Source organism: Stegastes partitus, unplaced genomic scaffold (assembly GCF_000690725.1).
Source record: "Stegastes partitus isolate 25-593 unplaced genomic scaffold, Stegastes_partitus-1.0.2 Scaffold306, whole genome shotgun sequence".
Taxonomy (NCBI): domain Eukaryota; kingdom Metazoa; phylum Chordata; class Actinopteri; family Pomacentridae; genus Stegastes; species Stegastes partitus.
Window position 1 is genome coordinate 223,087 of NW_007578037.1, and position 12,990 is coordinate 236,076.

The window sequence follows — 12,990 nt, forward strand, 5'->3', positions numbered from 1 at the left end:
CATTAATTTATGTTAGAAAAGTCGTTTTTTATGTCAAGAGAGCACTAAATCCAGGCTCCAGCTCACAGTTCAAAATCTACTGGAATATAATGCTGTAAGGCTGCCTGCCATTTTGTATTTCTTTCCAACATTTTTTTCTCCTATAAATCAGCTTTTCTCCTGTGATATTACCCCTGCTGCACATATAGGCTGGGTTTGTCCTCTTTTGTTTTATTTGAGGACATAACTATTTAAATGTGCATTTGTCACCCTTTTCTTGTTAATGATTAATAAACCGGTCGGATTTAATTCACAACCCTTGAACTTCGGTAGCTCTGGAGTTTAAACATTATTTTTGCTTATTGCTTATGATTAATTAATAAAGAGCCAGGGCTGAAGGTCAAATGTTCTAAATATTGACAAGGGAGTATCCCCCGGAATACCCTGAAATCTGTGCCTATGAATATATTATTGTAGTGTATTACACAAGATGTCATTTAAATTTGATGTATTATGATGATTAATGCAAGAGAGTCAAGAAAGTACTGGTGTGAAACTGTCCACTGTAGGTTTATTTGCATTTTTTAGGAGTCTGCTGCACCACAGCACTACAAAGTTAGCAAAAAGGCCCAACATAATGCACGATCTAGAAAGTTTACATGTCTCCTGAGCCAGCAGACTTTTCTGAGCACAGACTAATTCTGGGAATCATTCCTTTTTGCATCCAAGTTCCATTCATTAGCATACACAAAAAATGCACATTTACAGAGAAGTATTTTCAAAGTATACAAATACAGAGCCATATTGGTAAATAATCAGGGTTTTTCCTGCAGAGAGATTTTTTTTGCTCCCCAAAGGCCCATTCTGAGCCAGGAAAAACCCTGATAGCTTACGGTAAACAGGGGAAGCCAAGGTTTTAATAACAATGAATTATCAAAAATTGCCTGTTCCTCTCACATGCACACATACACACCTACAAACATACATGGAAGTATCTCAAAAGAAACAAAATGGAAAACAGAACATGCAAATTGAGAAAACATCAGGTTTAACACTAAGTAACACGTCAGCAGTGTTTGATAATCCGCTGAAGTGGCCTCTAACGAGGTTTTGCTTTCAGTGCTGCATCGACTTCCTCCTCGGGCATGAGAGTGTGCCACTGGGCTACTGGACGTCTGGGATTGGCAAGCATATCTGACCAGTGGCGCAGGCCGACTCCTGTAGCTCCATAACCCATGAAGGTCTTTCCAATGGGGTCATTGCTCCCAAGTTTATCATAGTCAAATACTGTAATGACAACCTGCACTTTCTGTAAGAGAAAAGAAAAATGCATCTTCAGTCACACTTCACAATGACACTGATAGATTTCAAGCTGGTCACTGGTGAAGCTCACCTGTATCTGCTCAAAGGGGACATCAAAGCTGAAACTCTCATTGAAGTAGGGGTTTAGTGTGTTTTTCTTGACTGTCGTCTTCTTCTTCTTAATCCGTTTTCCGTTTTGTTGCAGAACAATCTTCACGTATGGATCTTGTGAAGGAGGAAGAAAGGGTGAGATGTGTTTTGTGTGGCTAATTCATTATTTTCACAAGACTTAAGTATTACAAAGCTTGTCACCTGATAAGCCACCAACATCCATTTTCTTTAGATTCTTTGCCTCCATGATGTTGACTGTCAGTTTTCCCGCAGTGGGTACATAGCGTAAAGAAATGCAAATGTCACCCAGTTTTTCCTGCTGAAAGAAAGTTTTGTGAAAACCCCCATTATGATTTCTTAATTTTTAAAAGCAATAACATGGAGTATATTACTTTCTATTTTTTGATATTGACAGTGATCTATATAATATCAATATGTGATTATTATTTTTAGTGCAAACATTTTATCTGTGAAATTTAAAACAACACATGGTACATGTTAAACAAAGACACCATTGTACCTCCTCCTTCTCACCACTCTCCAAGTCCCTCCATTGTTGCATTGGCTGGCCCAAATCAACACTGTTCATGGGAATCTTTATTTCGCCAATCATGTCGTGCTTGGAGAAACGATCGAAGTCAAAGACCTGCAGCACCAGCGTCTTTCCGCCCAACTCTGCATATGGAATCTAGAAAGAGAGGGTATTATGACATTTGATTGTAAAATTGGTGAAGGTAGACATTAGATAGCTTTATTTACACGTAATGAAATGTAAAAATCAAGACAATAACAAAGAACATAGAGTGACAGGAGACAGTTAACATACTGCACTGTAATTTTTGGGGAGGGATATCTTGACAGATGTCAGTCAGGGAATTCTGCCTCATGTAGGGTTAAAAGCCATCAACAACCTGGAACACCGACACAAGCTGAGACATAAAGACAAAACGTAGACAACATCAAGTGGACAAAAGCGCCTCAGGGATGCGATACCTTGAAGATGAAAGTCTCATTGAAAACAGGGCATAAGTTTTTGCGTTGAACCTTGGTCTCATACTTCTTCTTTTTGTCTGGCAACAAAAAGACTTTGACATAGGGGTCTGAAGTTCCCCCCATGTCCATAGCAGCAAGATCCTGAGCCTGAAGGATACCCACTATGAGCTTCAGAAGAAAGAGAACAAGTGTCAGAGTGACCAGGGATTGGCAGTGGTTTAAGAAAAACAAATATGTCATGTATTCTAATCATTGTTATGAATGCTTCTGATGGAGCTGTTGATGTTTTCACACAGGACCTACCTGGGAATCTGTGAAGTTGTAGTCCAAGGAGAACTCCAGCTTACCCAACTTTTCCTGTTCTTTCTCCTCTTCCTCACCTTCCTTCTTCACCTCCCCCTCCTACAACACAAAAACACATCCATCGTGAAGATCCTAATCAGGTAAGATCGCAGATTTAATGGGTTATTTAGAAATGCAGTAACAGGTTACCTTCTCTCCAGCCTCTCCTTCACCCTCCTTTTCCTTTCTGCGGCGACCTGTCTTCCTCTCTCTCACTTTCTTTGGCTTTTTCTTTTTTCCAAAGCATTTTTTGAAAACACAAAAGATGAAGCACGCTACCAAAAGCAGGACCAACACAACGATGGCTCCTACTGCCCACATGGGAACTGCAAAATTAAGAGGTGAATTGACAGATCAGTACCCACAGCATACATCATGGGAGTGTGCTTATGATGGCAGAAATGAGTGAGTGTTTAATTATGTCCTCTACATACACAGCTTACATGTTAATGAAAAATCTTGACCTCCAAACAACAGCAACTAAACCCATTGAAACAAGGGGGAAAAAAGTGTTTTAAACTGCTCTTTAGGTAGACGTCTTAACTTTTGAACACTACACTCTCCATCAGGAGCTTGGTGATCTTACACATCAGGAAGAGGATTTCATGTTTTCACATCTTAAGATGACAAAAAAGAACTTTGAGAAATCAGCTTACTTATATAATCTAATTTGGTTCCAACAATATTGAACATAAACAGCTTATCCTAAGCTTGGGAACAGAGCCAAAGCCATAATGCAAAATTTCAAAATAAAATATGATTCTGTTAAAATGAAATTTGGTGCTTCTCGCAGCAGAAACTGGAGCACTTACTTATCTCAGAGACGGTTAGCTGAGCATATGCTTTGTCAGTAACACCCTTCTCTGCAATCAGATAATAACACTGTCCCAGCTAGGAGTGGCCCTGTGCTACCACAGTGTCCCACAGCGGCACCGCTGCTGCAGATTGTCATTAAGAGCTTTACTCCTGACATCATAAACAGTAGTTGTTAATGTGCACTGATTGCACCTGTATTTTTGTGGGAATGATCACTGTAATGGTTGATGTAACAAACCAGACAACAAGCTAATATAAAATCATTCTTTATATTGTGTCAGATTAGTTAGTTATTAATATCTCAACCGTGTTGCAAATTCTAGAAGTGTCTTACTTGGCAGATGACTCAGTTCATTCATGAACTTTTCCTTCATGTGGTTGTAGTCGTGCCCCGGGTGATGTTCTGTGTGTGCGTGTTCGTGGTGTTCTGAGTGAGGGTGTTCATGATGAGCTGGCTCCGTTGCTTCCTCCGATTCCGGTTCAGACGGCTCAGCAGCCCTCCGGAGTCGGACCCCAGCACTGACCAGCCTCATGTCTGCTGTCAAAACAGCACAGTCGTGTTGTGTTATGCTGTCTGTCAATTTGGCTCCTACAGTGAGTGATCACACAACTTTACATGCATGCGGTGTAATCCCTATGTTCATGTGCTGCAGTATAGTTCAGGAGCATAGGACATCTCTGAGCCAGATGCTCAACATGGCTGACCCTAATCCCTCTGTTACTCTCTGTCATCTCCTCCATCCCACAACCCACTCCCACATTCATCCCATCCTCATTTTTCTGTCACCACTGTCTCTGCTGGAGACTGGATTAAACTCTGGCACTACAATATTAATCCAAAATCCCAGATTCTCAAAGCTTTAATAAATGGTGGTTGCTGTCCTCCCTCAATTTTCCTCACACACAGTCGCTGTTTGGCTCTCTGTTAACTCCCTTGGAAAGTTTTTAGTAAAGATGACTGTTTCTTGTGGCAGTTCAAACAAAGCCCAGACGACTACAGTCAAGATTCATGGAAAGCTCAGTCTTTTTATTTGTAGTTTTCATGCATATGTATCCCCATAATGTTTAACCCCTTAAACTTAAGCTTTTTTTTAATTTTTAATTTCTTTCTCAAAATATTTCACAAAAAAACCCCAAATCTTTTACAGCTCCACAACTGTAGGCCCAAATGAATGACATTGGACTTTTCGAATAAGAGACAGTTGAAAGCATTGTGAAATACAGTAACTCTCCTCATCTCCAACACCAGAGCAGAATGAGATTTGAAAAATGTGTTATTTTTGCTTCTGCCTCATCAAACTGTAACTTAGAGTAAATAACAGACTTAAACAATGACTGAGTGACACTAATGTTACTGATCATACTTCAGAAATTCTGCACAATTGCCAATTTTGAGGCAACACAAAATGAAGCACCAGAAAAGCTATTTTAGTGGATTTAGTGCCAAATGACCTTTTCATTTAATGTGCTACAATTTGTAACCTCCAAAAAATGGCGTTGAGTTGTGTTTTTAAAACAGATGCGGCCTTGTTCTGGTACAGGAACCTCCAGGGTTGGAAAATATCAAACAAACAAAAAACAGTATCATTTCTACCATGTTTAGTATATTATACAGAAAAAGATTGTGTTTTGATGGAATCAAATAATCAATAATGGAAGATGCTGATTAAAGTTTAAAAAATATTTTAATCCTAATCCCACGTTTATTAAGTGGGTGATGCTTTTAGTCAGATTCATAGGAAACCAAACAAACTACATCAAATGAACCAGTCATGAGGAAAAGCAGTCCTTTAGTGGGTTTGTTCTAAACCAACTGTGATTTTATCTTTAATAAAATCAATGAAAAAAATGTAGACTTCTGTCACCAGTTCAGATTTAATGCAGTGCTCTTACATTTGATAACAAAGTGTCTGAAATATTATGTAATAGTTATCTTACCTGTTGATGGGCTCCTTTAATTCCCTCTAAACAGCTGTTGGAGCAACTAGTAGTTCCAAGTGTTTTTTTCTCCCTTGGCGTGTTGGAGCTTTCACACACCTATCAATCCCTCTGTATGCTGCTAACACTGACTGGCAGGCGTCCTGCAACCCTTTGCATCAAAGCTAAAGCGCTGGCAAATCACTCGAGCAGTGTTGTCGTTTAATCCCCCCCCCCACCCTTCCTACTAATATTAGAAGGCTGACAACACATCTGTTGCTTTATGTTGGACTGAAAACACATGAAAACCAACAGTCACTTTTTCTTTTATAGCGACTACAGTGTTAAGAATGTAACATACAACTTAAGGCTTGTGCTTTGTGTCAGGAAAAAGTGGCCATTCATTACATTGAAAGCAGTGGTGGCTGTGTTTATCCATTAGACTGAAGAGATTGTTGTGCATCCAGCCCTTCGCTAATCCCCTCAGAATAGCTGTCCTTGCAGTCAATCGTCGATCTACCAGCAACTTTCACTGAGAGCGGATACTCCACCGGCCCCATCCCTTGGCTTACCATTTTACTGTACAAAACACATACCCGCATTTAGAGCACTGTGAACAGTAATCCCCAGGCACGATGCCACGTGTTTGCACGGCTACATCTGGAGATCTCGGTGGCCAATCTAACATGCAACAGCCTTCTCTGATAGTTAACATACGAAAGTGTGGAGGGAAACAAACACCAACACGGCAACAAAACAATGTGAGCTCTGTAGCATTTATTGCAGAGCTGTTGGAATTTGGTGCATTATATTCTCCTAGAATGTGCAAGAACACATGATTTTTATACTGTGTGTCAGCTAATTAACAAGATCTCTCCCCCCAACCGTATCATCTAAAATCTAGTCAAAGAATAGAATTCAAACCTTTTTTTCACACCTTACCAAGTTAATATTATTTATTGCAAATGTGTTGCATCCCTGCTTGTTACAACGCAACTGGAACAGGAGCAGAGTAAAACTGCAAATATGCCTGGACGTGATGCAATCTGTTGACATATTGCTGACGCGGAATCTTATCTTTGCTGAAATATATAATTTACTAAGAAGCAGCGTGGACATTTTAACCACAAGCTGTCCAGCAGCCTAATGTTAAACATTAAGCTCCCACCCAACAGTGAGTAAGCAAAGTCCCACTTGTTATCTTTACAATGTTCTATATGTAACAGACCTGACACACAAAATGCGCTCAGACTACATGACAAATCCAATGACTGTGTGTCTGAACAACTGGACACAAAGTTTTACTGCTGAATTGATTTTTTTTTAAAAAAAGAAAGAAAGAAAAGACTTAACAAAAAAATTGTCAGCATAATCAGACTTTAATTCATATTTCAATGGAATTCCAAAAGTTAAATCTCTTAAAATCATTTCTTTTTGACTCAAAATTGTATCCATTTCTATAAATAGTTGTGAAGGTTGACACCTATGACCTTGGAATGAATGACACATGATACAAATGAGTCGATGTGAACAAGTGACTCATTTTAACAGCTTACAAAATGGTAGTTGTAGCACCTGGAGAACATTTTTCCACTTTTGTTATTTTTTTTATTTTTTTTTAAAGAAAAATTGAGGTATTTGTACTTAACTTCCTCTGGAGTACTTCATCTTATTTGTACAAGAATGAGGTTTGGGGTAAAAAAATATTGTCAAGTTTTCTTAACGGAAAAGAATGCAAGTGTCTCTATGCATCTATGTAAATGAGGAGCTTGTGTCTACTGCTGTGACCTTTACAGAGTGTGTTTATCAAAGAGGTACTCTCCCATAGAACCATGGGTCTCGGACGCAGTGAGTCGGGTCAGACTGCCGATGTAATCGCCCAGCTTCTTGATGGTGTCGTGGCTGTCAGTGAGGAAGTGCTGCTCGAGGAAGTCACACAGCTACAGAAGACAGAAGATAGTGAGTAAAAATAATTCTGTTGAGATTCCCAAACACATACGTAAGTAAGACAGTTAACATTTAACAAATTACTTAACACCACGCAAGTTTGCCATTCTGAGATATGTCCTAACGATGAACACAAAAAACTATGAAAACCAGTGTAGCTGGTCACCATCAAACCGTACAAGCTGCAAATTTATGGAATCATGCCAGACTTACATGAGGGTCACTGTTGGTGCCAGCTTTGCGGTGCACATCAAGGACACATGTGTTCAGGGACTTCTGGTAGTCCAGAGAAAAGGACAGTGCGTCCAGACCACCTCTCCAATCCTCTCTAGTTGGTTTCTATGACAGAAAGTTGGCACTTGGATCAACAGATGTAACAAAAAAACCTAAGTCTACCAAAAGTCTACCAAAGTCTAAACAATAGTGGCTTTAAAAGTCCACTCATTATTGATTGGGACATACAGCAATTGTCTGGAGCAAAATTCGGCCTCCCCTCATGTTCTGATATTCCAGCAGCTTCTCAGCCTGTTCCCTCTCCTTCACCGAGCGCTCCAGGAAAAAGCTGGAGAAGTTTGGCAAGGCAACATCATCCCTGTCAAAATACATCCCCTACAAGAGATGAGAGAAAATAAAAAAAAACAATATTTAGGGATTACTGGGAAGGCACAAGATATAAATACAGATTGCATAACAAATACTACTAATATTCTAGTTTCTATATAGCTTTACTGCTGAAGAAATCCTACCAGGGACAGGTAGGTGTAGGATGCATTGAGCTTCAGGTTGATGAGTTTGTTGATGTCCACTTCAGTCTCCGAATGAAGGTTTTGTTTCACCACAGACTGCATTTCTAAAACACAGAAAAATACAGAAACCACGGTATGATGGTAAATCCATGTCAATTCAGATCAAGTCCTAACATAAGCAGAAAAAATATTCCTTTTTGTAGCAATTAAAAGTCCAGAATAAACACTTCTTACCTCTTCTTTCTCAGGCTAACTCGACTAACAAACGCATGTGCTCAGTCTCCTTCTGAAGTAGACTTGATAAGGCTTCTGTGCGTATTTGCTCGCCACCTTTAACTCAACTGATATTTAAGAGCTCAGTAAAACACCAGCCCCTTGTCGTCATGTGCTATGAGGTGATTTGGGTCCAGGTGAGCTGTATCATCTCCACACAGGTGTTTGGCAGGCGACGCTACCGTTAGCGCACTTTGTTAGTCGGTATGGTGGCCGATAACACGGTTAACGCCACTCGTTGAGAGACCTTTAAAACGAAAACGACATGCTAAAAGCTAGCTTAACAGCTAGCTTAGCTAGTTTAACTCTGACCGCTGTTAGAAGCTGCGAGCTGACTGCTTAGCTAACGTTAGTACATCATGTTACCACCAACTAAACACTTGCTAGCTAACTTACCAGTGGCTAATTAAGTCTACTACAGGTCAGTATCACCTGGTTCTTGTCTCACTTACCTTTTCTATGAAAGTAATGCTACCCCACTTTGCCAGGACCACAGAAAGTGACCGTCTGCTCTTGTTTACAAGCAGCGAAAAGGTGGCCCTCCTTAGATAATGTTTGTTAGCTCTCTTGTGTGTTCATACTGTGTGTATCTCTACCGCCACCACTCGGGTTGGGGGCATATGACAGGTTGTGACTGTGAGTTAGGCTTTATCCATGTCTGGGGAACTGAGCCATACTCTCTATGAAATAACACGGACTGTTTGTTCAACCTCATTTAAAAAAGATGCATAAACAGCTGGCCTCAGTAATCAGTTTAGGCAAAACTGGAGATGTGAGAGTGCAGACCCTGGTTAATATTTAATGAAAAGCATGATAACATACACATTTATGTATCTGAACTGGGGAAAAGTTTAATATAAGTCCTGCAGTGAAGGGGAAATGAGCAAAAGTCCGGGCTGAGGAGTAATGGTGGTGGCAGGAATTGGGAGATTAGTGTGGTCCTTGCCAAAGGATGATGCACAAATTCGTGACCAGCGGTACTATGACTGTAATGCAGTCTATTGAGGATCTGGCAGGGTGGAAACAGTTGTGATAAAAGCCATGGATGAGCTTCTCAGAATCACTCAAAGAGAAATGGGCTGATTTAAAGGGCAACAGATGACTAAGTGCTGCACTCATAGAAAGGCTTATCAGAGTACTGTAGGTTACAGTTATGCACCATTTGCTGGACTGCACAGTTAATTTACTTCTGCATAAACAGGTTGTACTTACCAGAATAATTAATGAAGTCAGTTGTAACATTTAAATGTATAAACAGTTGATTCTAAAAGGCTTATTTGTGGTGATAACACCATCAGGATGGAGCTCCAGGTCTTAAGCATCTATTGACATTCAGCGTTGCTTAAATTCTGCCATTTGCCACCAACATTTGGGACAGATGTTTGTAAAAACTTAACGAAATTTCAGTTTTGTTTGGGTTAAGATTCAAAAAACATAATTTCAATGTTAAATATGATTTTTATATGTTAATTATTTTAGAGTGCAGGTCTTCAAATGCCATACAAGGCAAATTATGCAGACAGAGCCCAAACAAAACCTTAAAATACTATAGTTTTGTATGAATGTTAAATGAATATGCCTCTTCTAAAGACCTTCCATGCTAGATACTGACCCTGTTTGGTTCAGTATCTCACACGGAAACACATAACAGTTGTTCTGCTTAGCAGTATAATTGTCCAGTACTAACATATGAGGAAAATTATCACAGTTTATGAAAACAAAGTTCCTCCTCATGTTTCCCCTGTGCATGTCAGTAGACAGCACTCCTTTGATATACCAGCACTTTTATTGAGCACTGCTCATTATATGACACCATAAACACTGTCAAAACTTCATGTTCTGCTTCAAGTATGAAGGGTATATTTGCTGCTCACAGTTCCTTATAGCACTCAACCACAAGGAAGCTATAAATATCACAGCCTCGCGAGACAGCACAAACAAACCAAAAACATATTTGCTGTTTTTCAAAGCCAGTCCAGCTGAACAGTCTTGACAGTGATTTTAACAAATATTTCATAATAATGATACTTTTTGAAATTCTTAAAATAAATAAATAAATAAATATTCATCATAAATAGTATTTGCAAGCTTTGTCTGTGTTCACAAATAACAAATTAATTATTTATTTATCCACAATAAAGGGACACAGGCAGTCACATGAAACTGGTATTTATAGCAGATATAAAGCAGTTTCTCATGATAAGAAGGCAAAACAGGCGAAGTGACTTAATAGACGTACCTTTGACAAGCAGCACACTATGACCGTTAATAAGGAAGTAAAAGGCGGGGCAAAGGTCTCTGTGGTTATACAAGGCCAAAAAGAAGAAGCAGCTATTTACTTAGTCACTTGCCAATATGACAAAGGACCAGAGGTTACAATAGGAGGACACGGTAGCGAATTAAAAGTCAACACCACTGGAATAAAGTTAACACCGAACAGCATCAGCCCAGGGTCGGACACATTCTTGAGCAAACCTTAATTGTTGTTGTTTTTGTCAACACACCAGTCGGAGTACTGAAAATAGAAAGCTGAAGTTCATTTGGGACAACAAAGGAGTTTAGGTTCATAGTATGTCTCTAGGTTAGGTCCTTAACAATAATGAAGCGTTTGTCTTTCAAACCCAGCTCAGACCACTTGCTGCTGTGGGTCTTCTTGAGTCTACTTTGGGTAAGTGTTTTTTTGTTTTTCTAAATTTCTGACTTTGATGGTGATCAGATAGTGAAGCCGTGTTGAAGAGATTACCCTCAACAAAAGGAAACTATGCAGTTAAAACCACAGTGAAGGTTCAGTGCGTGATAGTCATCAACATGATGTTTAGATAGTGGAACTGCTTTTACTGAAAGATCAGTATGTACAGAAAACAGCAACAAAAAAAAAGCCAGAAAAACTATTGCACAAAAGGAAAACCATGGACTTTTTCAAATAGTGAAATATGAATTTACTGTATTCTCACTGACTTCCTTGGTGAATCAAAAGCATGAATGAGGAAATAATGTAAAACGTAAAGGAAGCGATGTCCTAATCCTTTATTGTTACGTTGGTTATTGTATTTTGTAGACAGAATAATGCAGATAGTTGCTGTTTTTTAATGTCATGTTATAGACAATATAGAATTTTGAATGTTATATTATGGGAGGATATACATGTCATGAAAGATATTTTAGGTAATTGCCATGCAACGATAGCTGTGTTGAATGAATGTAGCTTGCTTATTCAAAAAGAACAATTTTGGGACAGTTTTTTTTTCTTATTTACTCTTTTTGGACCGGCTCTCCATGAGCATACTTTTGTTGTTTTTATACTTGTTGCAGGTTTGAAGGTAGATGAACAAAGTACTAAAATGTTTTCCACACTATAAATTGCATGTGACATTCTCTTATGTTTTCAGAATGTTCCTGCACATCAGTCTAATTTATTTGCCTCTAAAAGTCTCAGTGAACTTTTTGATTGAATTCTTTGTTCTTGTCAAGCAGAGTCCAACAGAACACATCTACATGTTTTTTTTTTTAACACCCTGTCATGCTTCTGTTCATTTAAAGCAGTCAAGCTGAAGAATTTGGACAGTGATTTTAACACAAAAATCATTGTGCTACTTTTTAAAATTCTAAAAAAATGTTTATACATATTTATCATGAATATAACTTTTTGTATTTGAAAACTTTTTTCTCTGTTCAATTATACAAAATAAGATGGATACAAGATAAAAGCAGAAACTACCTTGATCCCGGATGCTCATAAATTGCAGCGTTTGTCTTATAAATTGAAAGCTCCCGTCTGTGGAGATTTCATAGTTTGATGGTCTTCTGACAGTTTTGTACACACAGTTTGGAATTTTAGGATTAGGTCATTTTCTTTGTACTGATTCTTGTTCTCTTTTTAGGGTGTAATTGACTCCACCACAACATCATTATCAAGCACTGAACCGAGAGCAGTCACAAGCCCACAACTGACAACAAAACCACGTAAGAATGAAATGTTGTATTTTGTCTACAGTTTGTAATACATGATACAGGTGTGAATGCAGATCATATTAACAACTGTTATTGTGGTAAAAATCAGCATGACAGTCAACTCTTTTTCTAATATGAAACTGTCAACTCTTTTCAGCTCCTGACAAGGTTGGAGCAGTGACGGTGGTGAACCAGAATGAAAGCAGTATAACTCTGAGGTGGAACAAAGTCAACGACATCCTAGATTACACCCTACAATATGATGACAATGGAGAACTCATAGTAAAAAATATTGCTGCATCTTCTCAAGGTGCATCAGTAGAATACGTGGTCTCTTCTCTGACTGCTGGGACAAACTACAGTTTCACTCTCTTCACTGTGTTTGGCGGAGTCAGCAGCACTGAACACACCTTTAATGCTGTGACAGGTGGGTGATCTCTGAATGTTCTTTTGTATGTACTTTATATAAAGAGAGAGAGAGACAGAACAATGAGAACAGCATATATAAATACGTCTCAAACATCTGCTACAGATGGAAGTTTTACTTGTCAAATGCAATTCATCAGACAAATTGCTCAATTTAAGTTTCTCAGTAGCAGTGTGGCATTGCTCT

The 12,990-nt window shown here is 38.8% G+C and overlaps 3 protein-coding genes across 6 annotated transcripts in view; 1 reads left to right on the forward strand and 2 right to left on the reverse strand.

Moving 5' to 3' along the window:
* Positions 1–939: 939 nt before the first annotated feature.
* On the reverse strand, positions 940–4,076 carry syt5b (synaptotagmin Vb). The gene is made up of 8 exons (XM_008283293.1): positions 3,878–4,076; positions 2,878–3,053; positions 2,689–2,787; positions 2,386–2,553; positions 1,913–2,080; positions 1,594–1,708; positions 1,373–1,506; positions 940–1,288 (listed from the first exon to the last, which is right to left on the reverse strand). Exons 1-8 carry the CDS (start codon positions 4,074–4,076, stop codon positions 1,079–1,081), a joined length of 1,269 nt encoding a protein of 422 aa, XP_008281515.1. The 3' UTR covers positions 940–1,078.
* Positions 4,077–6,820: 2,744 nt separating this feature from the next.
* Positions 6,821–8,990, reverse strand: LOC103358366 (ferritin, lower subunit). Of its 2 annotated transcripts, none has more exons than XM_008283296.1 (5): positions 8,879–8,990; positions 8,154–8,257; positions 7,870–8,016; positions 7,621–7,746; positions 6,821–7,400 (listed from the first exon to the last, which is right to left on the reverse strand). In XM_008283296.1, exons 2-5 carry the CDS (start codon positions 8,253–8,255, stop codon positions 7,251–7,253), a joined length of 525 nt encoding a protein of 174 aa, XP_008281518.1. In that variant the 5' UTR covers positions 8,256–8,257; positions 8,879–8,990; the 3' UTR covers positions 6,821–7,250. The 2 variants fall into 2 exon arrangements, with proteins under 2 accessions (XP_008281518.1, XP_008281519.1); XM_008283297.1 differs by lacking the exon at positions 8,879–8,990 and adding an exon at positions 8,388–8,676.
* Positions 8,991–10,804: 1,814 nt separating this feature from the next.
* The window catches only part of LOC103358368 (protein tyrosine phosphatase receptor type H), a 13,918-nt gene continuing 11,732 nt past the window's right edge, over positions 10,805–12,990 (forward strand). For all 3 annotated transcript variants that reach the window (XM_008283299.1, XM_008283300.1, XM_008283301.1), the window contains exons 1-3: positions 10,805–11,094; positions 12,308–12,389; positions 12,535–12,804. In XM_008283299.1, the coding sequence (XP_008281521.1) occupies positions 11,026–11,094; positions 12,308–12,389; positions 12,535–12,804 (421 nt within the window). In that variant the 5' untranslated portion in view covers positions 10,805–11,025. The remainder of the gene's footprint in view (positions 11,095–12,307; positions 12,390–12,534; positions 12,805–12,990) is intronic.

Coding starts and splice junctions, on each gene's coding strand:
- syt5b (XM_008283293.1), bottom strand. CDS start 4,076: ATGAGGCTGGTCAGTGCTGGGGTCCGACTCCGGAGGGCTGCTGAGCCG. Junction 2,788..2,877: donor AAGGAGAGGCTGGAGAGAAG/GTAACCTGTTAC, acceptor TTTGTGTTGTAG/GAGGGGGAGGTGAAGAAGGA. Junction 2,081..2,385: donor ATGAGACTTTCATCTTCAAG/GTATCGCATCCC, acceptor CTCTCTTTCTAG/ATTCCATATGCAGAGTTGGG.
- LOC103358366 (XM_008283296.1), bottom strand. CDS start 8,255: ATGCAGTCTGTGGTGAAACAAAACCTTCATTCGGAGACTGAAGTGGAC. Junction 8,017..8,153: donor CCTACACCTACCTGTCCCTG/GTAGGATTTCTT, acceptor CATCTCTTGTAG/GGGATGTATTTTGACAGGGA. Junction 7,747..7,869: donor TTTTGCTCCAGACAATTGCT/GTATGTCCCAAT, acceptor TTTCTGTCATAG/AAACCAACTAGAGAGGATTG.